The 16695-nt window shown below is 41.3% G+C and overlaps 1 protein-coding gene across 7 annotated transcripts in view; it reads left to right on the forward strand.

Moving 5' to 3' along the window:
* The window catches only part of LOC116511304 (gamma-secretase-activating protein-like), a 75365-nt gene that overhangs the window by 13254 nt on the left and 45416 nt on the right, over nt 1–16695 (forward strand). For all 7 annotated transcript variants that reach the window (XR_004255733.1, XM_032221202.1, XM_032221201.1 and 4 more), the window contains exons 7-14: nt 268–337; nt 2548–2594; nt 9117–9221; nt 10508–10570; nt 11781–11824; nt 12961–13046; nt 14103–14180; nt 16411–16488. Coding sequence is in view for 6 of the 7 variants with exons in the window: in XM_032221202.1 (XP_032077093.1) it covers nt 268–337; nt 2548–2594; nt 9117–9221; nt 10508–10570; nt 11781–11824; nt 12961–13046; nt 14103–14180; nt 16411–16488 (571 nt within the window). In the remaining variant the exon portion in view is untranslated. The remainder of the gene's footprint in view (nt 1–267; nt 338–2547; nt 2595–9116; nt 9222–10507; nt 10571–11780; nt 11825–12960; nt 13047–14102; nt 14181–16410; nt 16489–16695) is intronic.

Below are 16695 nucleotides of genomic sequence, written 5' to 3' on the forward strand. Positions count from 1 at the left end.
CAAGCAATGTTTATTTTATTTTATATATTTTATATTATATATATATATATATATATATATATATATATATATATATATATATATATATATATATGTGTGTGTGTGTGTGTGTGTGTGTGCCCTCCCCCGGGGGGCAACCAGACGACATTGTCTAGTCGACGGCACCCGGAGAAGGCCCATCCTGTGAGATCTTATATATATATATATATATATATATATAATATATATATATATTTAAAAAAATCTCTGAACAATTCTCTTTTTCAGTTCCTATATCCCCTTACGGAGAAAAAGTCATCGTCGGATAGCTGCCTCTTACTCATTTCAGAAGATAAATGTAAGTGCTTTTAGGTTGATTGCAAGTTCCTTATCAAGTTCTAGGTTTTTTTCCGTAAATAAAAGGCAATAGGACTGCAAGCACACGTACATATCAGAATTACATATTGGAAATGCTGTATGTATGTTGCGTCCCTTGTGTTTTCCACTGTTATTATTCCGAATAACATGGTTTATGAGGAGGAGGACATGGGATGAATTCTTCAAATAACTCTATTCTGCTGAATTAACCAAAATAAATATGCATACAATATAGAGCAGGGGTGTCAAATTCAATATCAGGCCCGCAATCATATTCTTTTTAGGATCTTTGGCCTGCCACACACACACACTCTCTCTCTTTCTTTACTATGCTGTTTCATTAGTGGGGAATTGGGAGGGGGAAATAGTAAGGAGTAGAATGTGTTGCTGTCAAAATAAAACATTCCTTTCTAGAACGTTTAATGTTGTTTAATAAATTTATATGCCGCCCAATCCCGAAGGACTCCGGGCGGCTTACATAAAAACAATTTAAAAATACTAAAAAAATTTAAAAATAGAAAGACAGGGAAGTTAAAAGACACAACATGCACTCAACCTTAGTGGGGCTGGACCTCATTCAAGAGGTCAACAGCCCCAGGCCTGCCGGAATAGCCAGGTCTTAATAGACTTACGGAAGGCCGAGAGAGTGGGGAGGGTCCAGATCTCAGGGGGTAGATCGTTCCATAGGGCCGGGGCAGCTACAGAGAAGGCCCTCCCCCGGGGGGCAACCAGACGACATTGTCTAGTCGACGGCACCCGGAGAAGGCCCATCCTGTGAGATCTTATCGGACGCTGCAAGGTATGTGGCAGAAGACGGTCTCGTAGATATCCAGGTCCTAAGCCATGTAGGGCTTTAAAGGTGAAGCCCGAGGTCATCCTTTGTCTTTGTACCTCTGCACCTGACCGGAACTAGATGGGTGGAAATGCCAGCGTGGTAGAGGAAGATTGGACCATGTGATGGACTTGTGGGTGTGGGGGGCAAGATCATGAACTTTCAACTGGGTGGAAAACCCAGGAAGCTTTCAGAAAACTGTGATATATGACTTGCGGCCATAAGAGCCAAGGTGGCGCAGTGGTTAAATGCAGCACTGCAGGCTACTGCTAGATCAGCAGGTCAGCGGTTCAAATCTCACCGGCTCAGGGTTGACTCAGCCTTCCATCCTTCCGAGGTGGGTAAAATGAGGACCCAGATTGTTGGGGGCAATATGCTGACTCTCTGTAAACCGCTTAGAGAGGCCTGAAAGGCCTATGAAGCGGTATATAAGTCTACTGCTATTGCTATTGCTATTGCTATTGCTATAATTGAGCTCAAATTTTTTGTTGCTAAGTGAGACATTTGTTAAGTCAGTCTTGTCCTATTTTACAATCTTTCTTGCCACAGCTGTTAAGTAAATCACTGTAGTTCTTAAGGGAATCCCGCTTCCCCTTTGACTCTCCCAAAATTATATTCTGGCATCAGCTAGAATAGGTCATCTACTGACATGCAAACAATGATAAGTGCAAAGCTTGCATCTGGAATTTGAGTTGATCTAATCCAGGGGTGTCAAACTCAAGGCGTGGGGGCTGGATCCAGCCCGCGGGACGCTTAGATCTGGCGCACGGGGCCACCCTGGAACCAGTAAAGGACTGGCCCGCAGTGCTTCTGCCAGGGAAAATGGAGCCACGTGTAGCTCTCCCGAGTTCCGTTTTCCCTGGCAAAGAGTTGCAGGAGATTGTCGCAGCCGAAAAGAGAGCTCGGGAGCTCATTTTCGCTGGCAGAGCACTCTCCCGACACGGGTGACGTCAAGCAGGCCATGCCCCCCCCCCAGCCCTCCGCAAGATCAAATACTATCCTGATGTGGCCCTCAATGAAATCGAGTTTGACACCTCGATCTAATCCAAGATTTTTGTCGCTACATGTTATTTTCCCTTTGCACAATGTGAAACCATCTACTGCGAACCCTGCATTGGTGACAGGAAGGGCATCCGGCCAATAAACGCTCAGTTCCATTCAGTTGCCCTGACTCCGTCCTGATGCAAGGGATTATTAAAAGACAAAAAAATGTTATTTGCCCTGTCAGGCAAAACCCTTTGAACCCCGAGAGCAGAAATGAATAAATACATATGTACAGATTTTTTAAATAATGTTTTATATACCTGATACCTGTTCCTTTACTTCTGTCATCTAAGCTTGTATTTATGTTTCTTAAGATGCCGAAAAATTGGACATCAAAACTGTCCGAGAAGGAGACAGAGTGGTATGTTTTAATTATCTTCCTTTTGGGCTATTATTATTATTATTTTTTGTGGTTGAAATGAGATTGGGCAGAGTGAAAAAAATATCCAAGTTTTGTTTTAAATGTAGTTTCTTTCATCGTGTAAAAAATAATTACCTAGGCAGAAATATCAGCTGGTTTTTGATGAATTAGGATAAGGTATAAGATAAAACTCCTTCCCATCGGAATACAAGTTGCCAGTTGAGAGTTTACCGTAAATCATACAGATTAAATCTAATCCCTGATTTACCACCACAATTGAGCCCAAACTTTATGTTGTTAAGTGAGACATTCAGGTACAAATCTTTTTATTTCCATTTCATTCTATACAATCACATGTTTACTGTGCAACCGAGGCATATAACATTGAGTAATAAACACAGCCCTCGCTTTTATAGAGAATGCCCCCTACAATACAAACCCAATATACCGCCTTAGCCCACCATACACCCTCTTTCATCCCCCTCCAACTTTCATTCTTCCTTCTCTCATACCCCTCTACACCTACTTCCACTCCCCCTCTATCTAACCCTAACCCTATCACTCCCTCTCTTAATCCATTCCCTCCCTTCCTTCTCCTCCTCCTCTCTCTCACTCTCTCTACTCTCCTTCTTCTTTCATTCAGCTCCTCCCTTCGGTATCTCTTACTTTCCGATATATTCAGTTTGTTCTGTTTTGACACTAACATTAATAAAAACCACAGTATACAAGTGCAATCATGCTTTAAAATTTAACACATATTATATTTCCCCCCCTCCCCCCTCCCCCTAGATCCCCGCCTCCCTTCCCTCCCCCCGACTTCCCAGAGCCCATACATGGTATAACTTTTGACAATCACAGTCTAAAATATCTCTACATTGAACTCAGCTTCTTGCTGTTACCCAAATTTTTAACAATTTACGTTATTACTAATTTTAAGCATAAGCTATCTGGAATTTCCTAGTCCCGTATTTGCTTTGTATATAATCAATCCATTTTTTCCAGTCTCGTTTATACTTCTCATTTGAATGTTCTTTAAGATATGCTGAAATTTTCGCCATTTCGGCTAAGTTTGTAACCTTTAAAGTCCATTCTTGAATTGTAGGCAGGTCTTTCTTTTTCCAGTATTGCGCCACCAAAAGTCTTGCTGCCGTTATTAAGTACAGAACCAAATTAATCTCTACTGCTACGAAGTCAGTACATATACCTAGTAAAAACAGTTTGGGAGTGAATTTTATCCTTTTTTTGAAGATATTTTGCAGGATCCACCAAATTTTTATCCAAAATGCCTTAACATTACGACATGTCCACCATATATGAAAATATGTAGCATCGAAAGAACCACATCTCCAACATTTAGGCTGAACATTTGAATACATAGAAGCAAGCTTTTTGGGATCTAAGTGCCATCTATAAAACATCTTATAAAAATTTTCTCTCAAATTTTGTGCTTGTGTAAATTTTACATTTCTTACCCATATTTTTTCCCATGTGTCCAACATTATAGGTTCTTCAATATTCTGAGCCCATTTTATCATACAATCTTTAACCATTTCGGTTTCTGAGTCCATCTGTACTAATACATTATATATCCTCTTTATGTGCATTAAACTTTGATCTCTTATTTGTTTAAACAAGTTATCCTCAGCTATTACAAAACCTATTTTTTGGTCTATTTTCCACCTGGCCTGTAATTGGCCATACTGAAACCACGTTTGAACTACCTTCTCTTTTTTAAGTACCTCTAAGGATTTTAATTGCAGCACCCCTCTTTCTGTATTAAGAAGTTGTCTATAAGTGGTTCTATCGTGTTTTTGTTCTATATTCATATTTTCAATTGCATGTCTAGGAATTGCCCACATGGGCAATTTGTCATTTAGTTTATGTTGATATTTTTTCCAAACCCGCAATAAGGCATTTCTTAAAATATGATTTTTGAAATTCTTATCCAGTTTTTTGTTGAATAACAAGTAAGCATGCCAACCATATACCAAATCATGTCCCTCAATATTCAATATTCTGTCATTGGTTAAATGGATCCAATCACTAATTGCAGATAAAGCCACTGCATCATAATATAATTTTAAATTTGGTAATTTCAATCCTCCTCTTTCACGTACATCTTGCATTATTTTCATCTTAACCCTCGGCTTCTTTCCTGCCCATACAAATTTGTTGATACCCTTCTGCCATTCTAAAAGGTTCGCATCTCTTTTAAGTATTGGTAACATTTGAAACAAAAATAAAAATTTTGGTAAAATATTCATTTTCACTGCCGCTATCCTTCCCAACAAAGATAAATGCAGTTTCTCCCACCTTTTCATCTCCATTTGTATACTATGCCAGAGTGGTTCATAATTATGCTTATATAATTTCCCATTTGAAGTTAAAATATTAACTCCAAGATATTTGACTTTTTTAACAACCTCACATCCTAACATCACTCCCAATTCTTCCTTCTGTTTGGTATTCATATTCATTGCTAATATTTTGGTTTTTCCTAAATTAATTTTAAATCCAGAGACTTGACCATATTGATTAATCGTATTCATTAAAACCTTACTGGATTCCTGCGGTTGTTTCAATATTATAACCAAGTCGTCCGCAAAAGCGCGGACTCTGTATTCTTGCTGTCTGATCTTGATCCCTTTTAAAGCATCCAAAGCCCGTATCTTATTCAGCAATACTTCCAAAGTTATAATAAACAATAGTGGGGACAAAGGACAACCCTGTCTTGTACCTTTTTCTATTTGAAAGGAATCTGTTAAACTTCCATTAACTATAATTTGGGCTTTTTGCTGCTGATATATTGCACCAATTGACCTTAAAAAGCCATCTCCTATCTGCATTTTTTGCAGTATCTTCAACAAGAATTGCCAATTGACTCGATCAAAGGCTTTCTCAGCGTCCAAAAATATGAATGCGGCAGGGATTTGATTATTCTTTCCCAAGTATTCTAATGCATTAATAATTAACCTAACATTGCTCTTCATCTGTCTACCCTGTATAAAACCTGTTTGGTCAGTATGTATCAGTTGTTGGATAACCACCATTAACCTATTTGCTAATATTTTGGTAAAATTTTTATAATCTACATTAAGTAGTGAAATAGGTCTATAATTTTTCGGCTGAGTAAGATCTTGGTCTTCTTTGGGTATCAACGATATAAACGCTGTCTTCCATGAGGGGGGCACTTTACCTTCCGATTGAATTTTATTAAATAATTCTCTAAGAGGTTCTACCATTTCTAACTGTAAGTTTTTATAATAAACGGCTGTTAAGCCATCTGTACCTGGTGCTTTCCCTAGCTTTAATTGTTTGATTACCTGCAGGATTTCCCCAGAGGTTATTGGTTGGTTCAACCTATACCTATGTTCTTCGCTAACTAGGGGGATTTTCTCTTTATCTAAGTATTTATTTATATCTAAGTCCCTAATTTTGTCCCCTTTATACAACTCTGTAAAAAATTCTCGAAATCCCTTTTGGATCTCTTCCTGCTGAAACACTTCCTTCCCTCTGTAACACAATTTGGATACATTTTGAATTTTCCTTTTTTTCCTGATCTGATAAGCCAACCATCTACCGGGTTTATTTGCATTACAGAAAGTATTATGTTTAGCATATAATAAACTGGTGGCTACCTGGTCAGAAATCAGCATATCAAATTGAGATTTTAATATGGAAATTGCTTCTTTAGTCTTTGTATCACCTGGGTTCAATATTAATTCCTGCTCTTTCCCTTTAATTTCCTCTTCCAATTCTTTACGTTTTTGCCCTTGTTTATGTCTATGTATTTTATTTATATTTATCAATACTCCTCTCATATAGGCTTTGCTTGCATCCCATACATATTCCATAGGTGTACCCTTATTCATGTTAAAAACAAAGTATTCAGATAACAATTTTTTACAATCATTAACATACTTTTCATATCTGAATAAATTTTCATTCAGCCTCCAGGACCTTGTAGCCTGAACTACCCTTCCCAGCTCCATCCAAACTGGGTTATGATCCGAAAGGGCTCTGGCCGTAATCTTTGTCTTCTTCACCCTAGAAAGTAAATCATTAGTAATTAATATAAAGTCGATCCTTGAAAAAGATTGATGTCTGTCGGAGAAGAAGGTAAAGTCATATTCTTCTGCATGCCTTTCACGCCAAACGTCTCGCAGTTCGAAGTCGTCTATCATGTCAAAAAAGGATTTGGGTAGTTTGGCTCGGAATTTAGTATTCGGGCGAGATGTCTTCTTATCTCTTTTGGTGTCAATCACGCCATTCCAATCACCCAGTAGTATGCACGACTTAAAGTCCCACTGTACTAATTTAGCATGGAGATTTCTATAAAATCCATCTTGTTGTTGATTAGGAGCATAGATTCCCAAAAGCAGTGTCTTTTTCCCTTCTAAGATTAAATCTAATGCGATATATCTTCCAAAGGGATCTGCTTCGATTAACTCAGCTTTAATGTCTTTCCTTAAGTATACTACTATACCATTTTTTTTTTCCGTAGCAGAGGTCACAAAGTGTTGACCAAGTTTGGGATTGGACAGATATTTTTGATCGGTTATTTTGATATGAGTTTCCTGCAAACAAATTATATCATTCTTAGATTGTTTAAGATAATGAAATATTTTCTTTCTCTTCTGTGGAGAGTTCAGTCCATTAACATTCCATGTCAGAATCTTAGTTGTCATTTTTGGTTGCCTGAAGCTTTTTTAGAGCCTCCCGCATGGCCTGTCTCACCTTGGGTCTAGCTCCTCCCACAGCTTCTGAGCTTGTTGCTGTAGCTCCTTGGTCAATGGCCGAAAATTGTAAAGATTGTTGCGTTATGGCTTGTTTTTCTGTTTGTCTGGTGGTCATATGGTTAGATCTTTGTTCCTTAACCCCTTGCCCTTCTGGGAGGGGGAGATGATACGTTTTGTCTGGTGATTGTGTAGTTTGCTGTTTCTCTTGTCCTGCTTGTGGTTTTTCTCCATATCCCGATGGTTCAGGGTGCCCCACTTTCAAAATCTTATGATAGAAATCTCGAGCTTTCCATACAGAGTTGAGACGATATCTTTGCTTATCAAATGTAACTATGATGCCAAACGGGGCATCCCATCTGTACTGTATCTGGCGCTTTCTGAGCTCTTCCACCAAAAAAGCATAATCTCTTCTGGCTCTTAGCATTTGAGGTGGTATCTCTTTCAAAACCATCAAATCCTGTCCGCCAATTTGAAGCTTGGTGTTGTAGGACTCTTGTAATATCTTATTTCTGGATTCTCTTGTAACAAAATATATTACCACGTCTCGGGGGAGTTGCTTTTGTTTTGCCGCCCAGGAGTTGACGCGAAAAATTTTATCAATCTGCCAATCAAGATTGGATCCCGGTCTTCCCACCAGACAGTCAAAGGCCTCAGAAAACATCTGCTTTAAGTTCTCCTGTCTCTCTTCATGCAGCCCCCTAACTCTTAATGCAAGTTCCATCTGGTTATACTGTATCATAATCATTTGTTTTTCAGCATTTTCAACTTTTCGTTCCACCTCTTCGGTTTTAGATGTCAAATTAATTTTGGCTTCATTGAGAGTTTCTAAGTTCTCTTCCATTCCAGAAATATATTCTGTAAGTACGTTTACGATTCCCAACATATCATCATTTATTTTGGTAATCTTGGTATCAAATTTATCATATGAGACTTTTATCTCATTGCTTATCTCTTTCCTTATTTCTTCTCTGAACTCTCTAAGAGCTTCCAAATTCTGTTCCCTTGATTCTCTAAACATTTCCAACAAAAATTCTTTTGTTACAACATCTCCACTAGGGGGCATAGAAGGTGGGGGCTGTGACTTTGTGCCAGGTATGGGAGAAGCAGATTTAGGAGGTAATTTCGCAGGATTCGACTTTGAAGCCATAATATCTTTGCTTCAAGCACTTAACAAATCACTATGCCAAGAAGAGAAAAAAAAATTCTCCCTTTTTTGCCAAGAATTTTACGGAGGATTTCAAAGAGCTGGCATTACGCCAAAACAGTTCAACAAAACAAAACAAAAAACAGAGAAAAGCCCTGTTCGGAATGTCTCTGGGTCAACAAAGGGCCTTTGAAAACTTTTAATTAGATAAGGAAGTCTCTTCAAAGGGAATAATTAGAAAAGCTGATTAGAAAAGCTGCTGGAATGTATCATCATTGCAAATACAAAGGCTGGAGAATCGCCATCTTTAAAAAAAAAAAAATTGACACTGAAGCTTGAGTTAAGTGAGACATTGATGAAGTGAGTTCTGCCCCATTTTGCGACCTTTCTTGCCTCCGTTTCTAAGTGGATCACTGCAGTTGATAAGTTAGTAACCGGTTGCTGAGTGAATCTGCTTCCCGGTTGCTTATGAAAAGGTTGCAAAAGGGGATCGCATGATTTTGGGAATAGAATTTGCTCCTTGAGCAGAGGGCTGGGCTAGAAGACCTCCCAAGGTCCCTTCCAACCCAATTTATTCTCTGTTCTAGTACATGACATTGTACTATTTCTCTCCTGTAAATCCATTTCCTTCCCTTTCAGACGATTGAAAATTCGAACCGGCTTTTGAAAGAAAGAATTGTTGATGATCTCATTTGGTCCCAGTGGGATATGGTGGAACAAAGACTATTCTACATTGTCACAAAGGTCAAAAACAAGAAGAATTTGGTCCTCTTGGTCATATATTCCTCATGCCGTGGGTTATTTAACTGTAGCCGTTTGACGCACCTCTTCAAATGATACGGAGCTAAAGGCAATTGAAGTCATGCTTAGAAGAATTTGCAGGAGAAATAATCTTGCTCCTGTTCTCACCTAGGCTTCCCCAGCAGCACGAAGCTGAGTCCTTGTCCCAATAAACCCCTTTTATTTAGTTTACAGTGAATTCCTCTCCAGCAAAGTTTTTCCTCTCCCACAGTCTTTCAAGATGGTTCACAATTACCGACCTTTATCAGGCTTAGAGAGTGGCCAGGCCGATATCTTTCAGACGCCGCAATACTTGGCTTGAATGCAGGAACGAACTAATGGTCTCCTGCAAACTCCACTCCCCTTTCGCTCCTCTTTTATTCCCTATGGGAGGGGCCATTCACCATCCACCTGTGGCCTTACTCCTAAGTCGACCCTTGTTCCTTAGCTGTTCCCTTCCTCTGGCCACTCTGCGCATGCGCACACTGGGAACAGGCTCCAGCTGTTCATCTGCCTCACCGCTGTCCGAAGGCAGCTGATGACTGTTGGACGGCCCCCTCTCTGCCTCCGACACAGAGCCCTCCTCAGAGCCTTCCCCAGACTCCAGGACTGGCCCATCTTCCTCCCCAACCTCCTCACTGTTCGAATCCGCTGCCAGCTCTGCTGGCGGGCCACAACAACTCCGTCTTCTCTCTCTGGTTACAAGGAAAGATCTTCTAAACATAACTGAAACTCTGAGGCAAATTTATAGAATTGGTTGCAGAACTGAAATATAAGAAAACGTTGGCCAGTTTGGTCCAGTGGTGGAAGCACCTGGCTAGAAATCAGGAGACTGGGAGTTCTAGTCCCACCTTAGGCATGAAAGTTAGTTGCTTGGCTGATTTGGGGGCCCCCTCAGCTCAATTCACCTCACAGGTTTGTTGTTATGAGGAAGAGGAGGAAGGAATATTAGGTACATTTGTCGCCTTGAGTTATTTATACCATAACAATAATGAAGGTGGGATAAATAATCTTATTTATGATGGTAAAGAATAAGCGAGGTGGCCTTGATAGAAATATGCACGAACTGTTACCTAAGCAAATGGGTGAGAAGTCTTAGGAGACAAGATAATATTTGGAAGTGGTTCAGTCAAATATCTTCCTGATTCACTGGTTTTCCTGTGAAATTCATTTCTGGTCCAGTCTATCAGGATAATGTTAACCTCCACAGATAGAACTTCGGTCTCTGTTTACATTTCTTTTCATTGTAGGAAGAAGAAAGGGACACATTACATTGCATCCAATTTTATCCCGACAAAGACGCTAAACTAATAGTAAGTTCTCCTGCGGACTTTGTAAAGTGAAAATGCCGCTAAATTGAATGTGGAGGGGGGATTTTTTTTTGGGTGGGGAAGGTTGGAGCTAAATGTGGGCATGATGAATGCAAAGGACAACATCCATTTTGAAATCTGAAACATGAGTCCCATAGAAGCAACTTTACACAGAATTTAAATAAGCCACACTTGATTGCACCCAGACATCATTTTAAAGCCTCCCGTTTTCAGCCTTTGAACTCTCCATTTGAGATCCCTTCAAGGCTGCGGGCAGTGGTGGGATTCAGCCGGTTCGCACCTATCCGGGAGAACCGGTGGTTAACTTTTTGAGCAGTTTGGAGAATCGGTTGTTGGAAGAAATCTCCTTTTGTTTTTTCCCCACTTCGCAGGGCTAATCCCGTAAGGAAGGCAGGAAGGAAACATTCTGATGTTGTTTCTAGCCTAATCTTTGTTGCCCTGTTTACAGAAACTGCCTCTCCGGTTAACCCTTACTACATTGTAACAGCTAAGCGCCCATCGACCTGAGTGATGTTGAGTTTTGCCACGCCCACCCGGTCACATGACCACCGAGCCCCACATACCTAGGTGGTCATTAGTTACATTATTTCAATCCCACCACTGGCTGCGGGGATCGCTAGAGCACATCGCTGCCGATCGCTGCCTCCGCGCATCGCTTTTTCGGCCTCCGCATGCCCCGTTTTTGGCCTCCGCACGTCGCGTTTTTGGGAGGTGATCGTCAGCGATGCGCTTTAGTGATCACCGCTGCCTTGAATGGGTCTCAAACGCAGCGTTTGGAGGCTGAAAACGTGAGGCGTGGAGGCCAAAATGGCGACCCGGAACAGCTGCTGCCTTGTCTGACGAGTTCCGTACTTCACCTGCTTTACTCACTGGAGCTCCCTGTCGCAATCAGCTGTGTTTTTGAAGCTGCGTATCAGCCCCAATGAGCCTGCGCATGCTCACAACCAGCCAGCGAACTAATGTGGGGAAGGTGAGCAGGCTGTTTGCTAAGGACGCTAGCCAGCTGAATACCGATGGATGCTGGTAGGCAGAGGCAGAATTTTTGTTTTCTTATTTTCCTCCCCCAAAACTAAGGTGCGTCTTATTCTCCAGAGCGTCTTATATTCCAAAAAATACGGTATGTTTGAAATACTGTTGCTTTCTGATCCTCTCTACCGGGATAACCCAAAGCTGCCTTTTGATTTTTAAACAGCTTGAAGCACCTTTGGAGATCTCCATGGCTGACATAAGATTAAGGTGAGTTTCAGAAATACACTGTGTTGCCAAAAGTATTCGCTCACCCACCCAAATAATCAGAATCAGGTGTTCCGATCACTTCCACGGCCACAGGTGTATAAAATCAGGTACCTAGGCATGCAGACTGTTTTGACAAACATTGGTGAAAGGATGGGTCGTTCTTGGGAGCTCAGTGAATCCCAGCGTGGAACTGTGATAGGATGCCACCTGTGCAACAAATCCAGTCGTGACATTTCCTCGCTCCTAAATATTCCACAGTCGACTGTCAGCTGTATTATGAGAACGTGGAAGTGTTTGGGAACGACAGCAACTCAGCCACGAAGTGGTAGGCCACGTAAACCCGTCCAACATCAGTGTGCGACCTCACAAATGCGCTTCTGGAAGAATGGTCAAAAATCCCCATAAACACACTCCTGAACCTTGTGGACAGCCTTCCCCGAAGAGTTGAAGCTGTTATAGCTTCAAAGGGTGGACCAACGTCATATTGAACCCTATGGATTAGGAATGGGAGGTCACTTACAGTAAGTTCATATGCGAGTAAAGGCGGGTGAGCGAATACTTTTGGCAATATAGTGTATATGTGTTTGTGTGTGTGTATCTATGTATATGTATTTATATGTTTATATTATATATATGTATGTATGCATGTATGTATTTTTGTATATATACAACGTGTGTGTGCTTCTGTGAATGGAATAAAGTGAATCCAATTTTTAAAAAAATTGAAAAAGCATATTAAAATTTATTTTAAAAACCCCACAACCCTCTAAAAGAAACTAGGAAGAAGGAAAACTAAACTTAACACGGCCCACATTCACAAATACAAATGATAAAAATTCTGCATAAGCATTTAAATCGCTAATAGCTGTATCAGTATAATCCTGCCTAGCTAATCCACTTCAATAAATAGCGTGCATGTTGCTCATTAATCTCATTTCTGTAAATCACGGAGTCGCTGGGACTATGGGTTTATCCTTCCAAAAACAGTTAGTTGAACTGAATTGAATAAATAAATCTTTACGATGACAAGTGTGCTTCGTTGGAGAATCCGGTTGATTCCTTTCACGTGGATTATGGACTTCCGTAATGTAGCTCTTGGAGATAAAGATGTAGTATCTCCTGTTTTCTCTTCCTAGATCTGTGAACTTGAATTACAGCTATTACCAAGACCAAGAAACGATACCCAAACCTTTGGATCTACACATATTTACCAGTGACACAGGTCTGTATACAAGAGAGGCAAAGCTAGTTTTTGGAATACAAGCATTGGGAAACTTTGAGTTATAAATTTGCAGAATCTCTCTTTTGGTTCTTGCTATACTGCAGACCGAACCTGTCTTCCAGAGGTATTTCCTCTTCTAAATGTATATCCTAGGTCAGGGATGCCAAACTCATGGCCCGCGAGGTGCTTAGATCTGGCCCATGGGGCTGCCCTGGAAGCAGCAAAGGACCGGCTCGCGGCATCTCTGCCAGCGGAAACGGAGCTCAGGAGGGCCGTGCGTGGCCTTCCTGAGCTCCGTTTTCCCTGGCAGAAGGCTGCAGGAGGCCAGCGCTGCCGAAAACAGAGCTGGCGAGGGCTGCGGGTGGTCCTCCCCCAGCTCCGTTTTCTCTGGCAAAGGATTGCAGGAGGCCAGCCCAGCCGAAAACGGAACTCGGAAGGGCTGCGTGTGGTCCTCCCCGAGCTCCATTTTTGTTGGCAGAGGGTTGCAGGAGGCTGTCGCAGGTGAAAACAGAGCTCAAGAGCCTGTTTTCACTTACGGAGTGCTCGGGACACCACAGGCGCCCCCAACATGAGTGACGTCGAGCTGGCCATTCACCCCTAGGTGCACACACACCGCCCTCCGAGGTCAAACACAACCCTGATGCAGCCCTCAATGAAACTGAGTTTGACACCCTGTCCTAGACCAGTGGTTCCCAACGCCCAAGTCCATGGACTGTCACGGCATGCCAGAAACCGGGTGTCAACTTTCTGTAAGCCTCCCGGAGTCCTCCGGGATTGGGCGGCCTATAAATCCATTCAATACAATACAATACAATACAACTCATAAAGCATTTGCATGTCTGTAATCAAGTTGCCATTGTTAGGAAACAGGGGGAGGGGGAAAATCCAACATTAGAAATTACATTTGGTCCGGACATTTCCCCCCTATAAATAAATACCTGGACAATGCCGGGTTATCAGTTAGTAAAACATATATTTAAAAAAAAAAAAACAGAAATTCTGAGTTCAATTTTGGTCGTACGCTGAGGATTACCTGTATATATGTTTTCTTTCTAGGAAGTTTATGTTTGTGTTACAGTTTGGCTGATACGAATTCCAAAGAAGTGTCTTATTCCGTGGCTTTTCTACATAAAGGTAAGTTTATGCTGCCTCTTACAAAATTATCCAGGTCTTATACTGATTATTGATTAATGAAGAGGCAGCTTGATCTAACGGTTAAGGCACCCGGCTAGAAAGCAGCAGGCCATGAGTTCAAGTCCTGCCTTAGCCATGAAAGCCAGTTGGGCCAGTCTTTCATTCTCACCTCAACCCACCTAACAGGATTGTTGTTGTGGGGAAAATAGGGGGAGGAAGTTGTGTTGGATACGTTTGCCCCCTTGAGTTGTTTGTAAAAAATAATAAAGACAGGTTAGTAAAGATAAAGGTTCCCTTCGCTAGTCGCTCCCGACTCTAGGGGGCAGTGCTCATCTCCCTTTCAAAGCTGAAAACATCTCTGTGGTCATGTGGCCGGCATGACTAAACACCGAAGGCGCATGGAACACTGTTCCCTTCCCACCAAAGGTGGTTCTTTTTTTTTCTACTTGCATTTTTTACGCGCTTTCGAATTGCTAGGTTGGCAGAAGCTGGGACAAATAACGGGAGCTCATACGTTAACCTTTACCTTTACTTCATACATAATACTATTTCCCCAAATTCTACTTTCTACTTCTTGTTTCTATCACTTCATAAATTATTTGAATTTCTATTCTACTCTCTATTTAAAAACGCGCCATCAGGACATCAGGCCAGAGGTAGGTTGCTCCTGGTTCGGCCCAAATCGGGCGAACCGGTAGTGGTGGCGGTGGCGGGAGGCTCCGCCCACTGATCCAGATGCTTCTACACATGCGCGATTTGCCGCCGACCTCCGCACCAGGCCTACTTGTGAAGTGCTTTCTCTATCCTTCTTTTTTTATTTAATGTAGTCTCCCTAGATCTTTCTGTGCAGAATAACAACAACTACTACTTAATGGTTAAATTTTAAGTTGATGCTGCGGTTTGTAAAATTGAGATGGAAACCTAGCCTAGATCACTTGTTTATGCTCCCCTTTTAATTCCTACCACTTTCAGAATCATATTACCTGCACTCTTTCTTTTCTTTTTAAAATACTTTATTGTTAAAAATAAAAGTTGGACATGGTGCAATCATCATGTCGTTATCTCTGCCATATAAAAATTAAGGCATAACATAAATATTTTATGCATTCCACATACATTATTGTTCTGACTCCCTTCTGTACGGTGAGTCACGCCGACATAAGATTACTGCTAGACAATTTATTCACAGTAAATTAACATACCGACAAGACTTTGGCAGGAACCCAGACTTCCACAGATAAGAAATACACCCAAGAGCTTCTCCAGCTTTAGTATAATAGTTGTGTCCTCCAAAAAACCTCCTCCCAAAGTGTCTTCTTATATACTCTCTTGGAAGGAGCCTAATCACAATCACCTGGGCCCGATTATCTTCTTTGTCTCCGTAATTGCTGCTGGCGCTTATCCGTCCGTCTCTGCCTGGCGTCAGGGACAAACTCCCTTTGATCTTCACCACTGCTCCAGTGCCTGACGTCAGGGACAAACTCCCTTTGGCTTTCACCGCTGCTCCATGCCTCAGGTGCCTCCTGGTGGCCAACCAGCCTCTCTGGTCCCTGCTCGGAGTCGGAACCCTGTCCAGGGTCCTCCACATCCTCCAGAGCCGACTCATAGGGCCCCTTGCTGTCGGAGTCTGGTGGCAGCTCCAACGGCTCCTGCTGGGCCACAACACATTACTAACTATATACATATACTTAACCCCTTATAAATATTATACTTTCATAATATAATACATATATTACATCTTCTTTCAATCTATACATCCTTGTTCTTTCCGTTCCAACTTCTATTCCTCAAATCCAACGAAGGGTAAAATCTATTCCAAATCTGATAGTATTCGGTCTCTCCTTTGTTTTTTAGTCCCAGCGTTAATCTATCACATTCTGCAGAGTCTAATATTATCTTTATTGTTTCCCTTTCCAGAGGTATGTTCTCACATAAAACTATTCTCGCTGCTGTTATGATATATAATGTTAAATATGTTAGCCCTTCACTTTGACCTTCTTTTACAATTCCTAATAAGAATATTTCTGGTTTAAATTCCAATTTCTATCCGGTCGTTTCTTCCAACCACATTTGAGTCCCTTGCCAATAGGTTTTTTTTTTGTCTCTCTACATATCCACCACATGTGGTAGTAGGTGCCCGGTGTTTGGTTACATTTCCAGCAATTAGGTGATAAATTTTCGTACATTTTGGCTAGCCTAGCTGGTTACCTTCGCCTTTTTCTCTTTTCAGGTTATAGTAAAACATATATCGTCACTTTGGAAGAGAGGAATTCTCCACAAATAAAGGAGCTGGTTTTTTTGGATCTTGGTAAATTAATAATTTTGTCCCCCCCACTTCCCCTTTTCCGCTTCTCTGATTGAGACACACTTAACAATCTAGGGAACTTGGGAGTTCTTTCCATTGAAAAGTTAGAACATACGTGTTTTGTTTTGTCTCTGTGCTCTGCCGTGATCTCTTCCCGATCCCCATAAATCTGGTTTGCCAAATAAGGAATTGTTTCTAACTTGGCTTCAT

Source organism: Thamnophis elegans, chromosome 7, assembly GCF_009769535.1.
Source record: "Thamnophis elegans isolate rThaEle1 chromosome 7, rThaEle1.pri, whole genome shotgun sequence".
NCBI classification, from domain to species: Eukaryota; Metazoa; Chordata; class Lepidosauria; order Squamata; family Colubridae; genus Thamnophis; species Thamnophis elegans.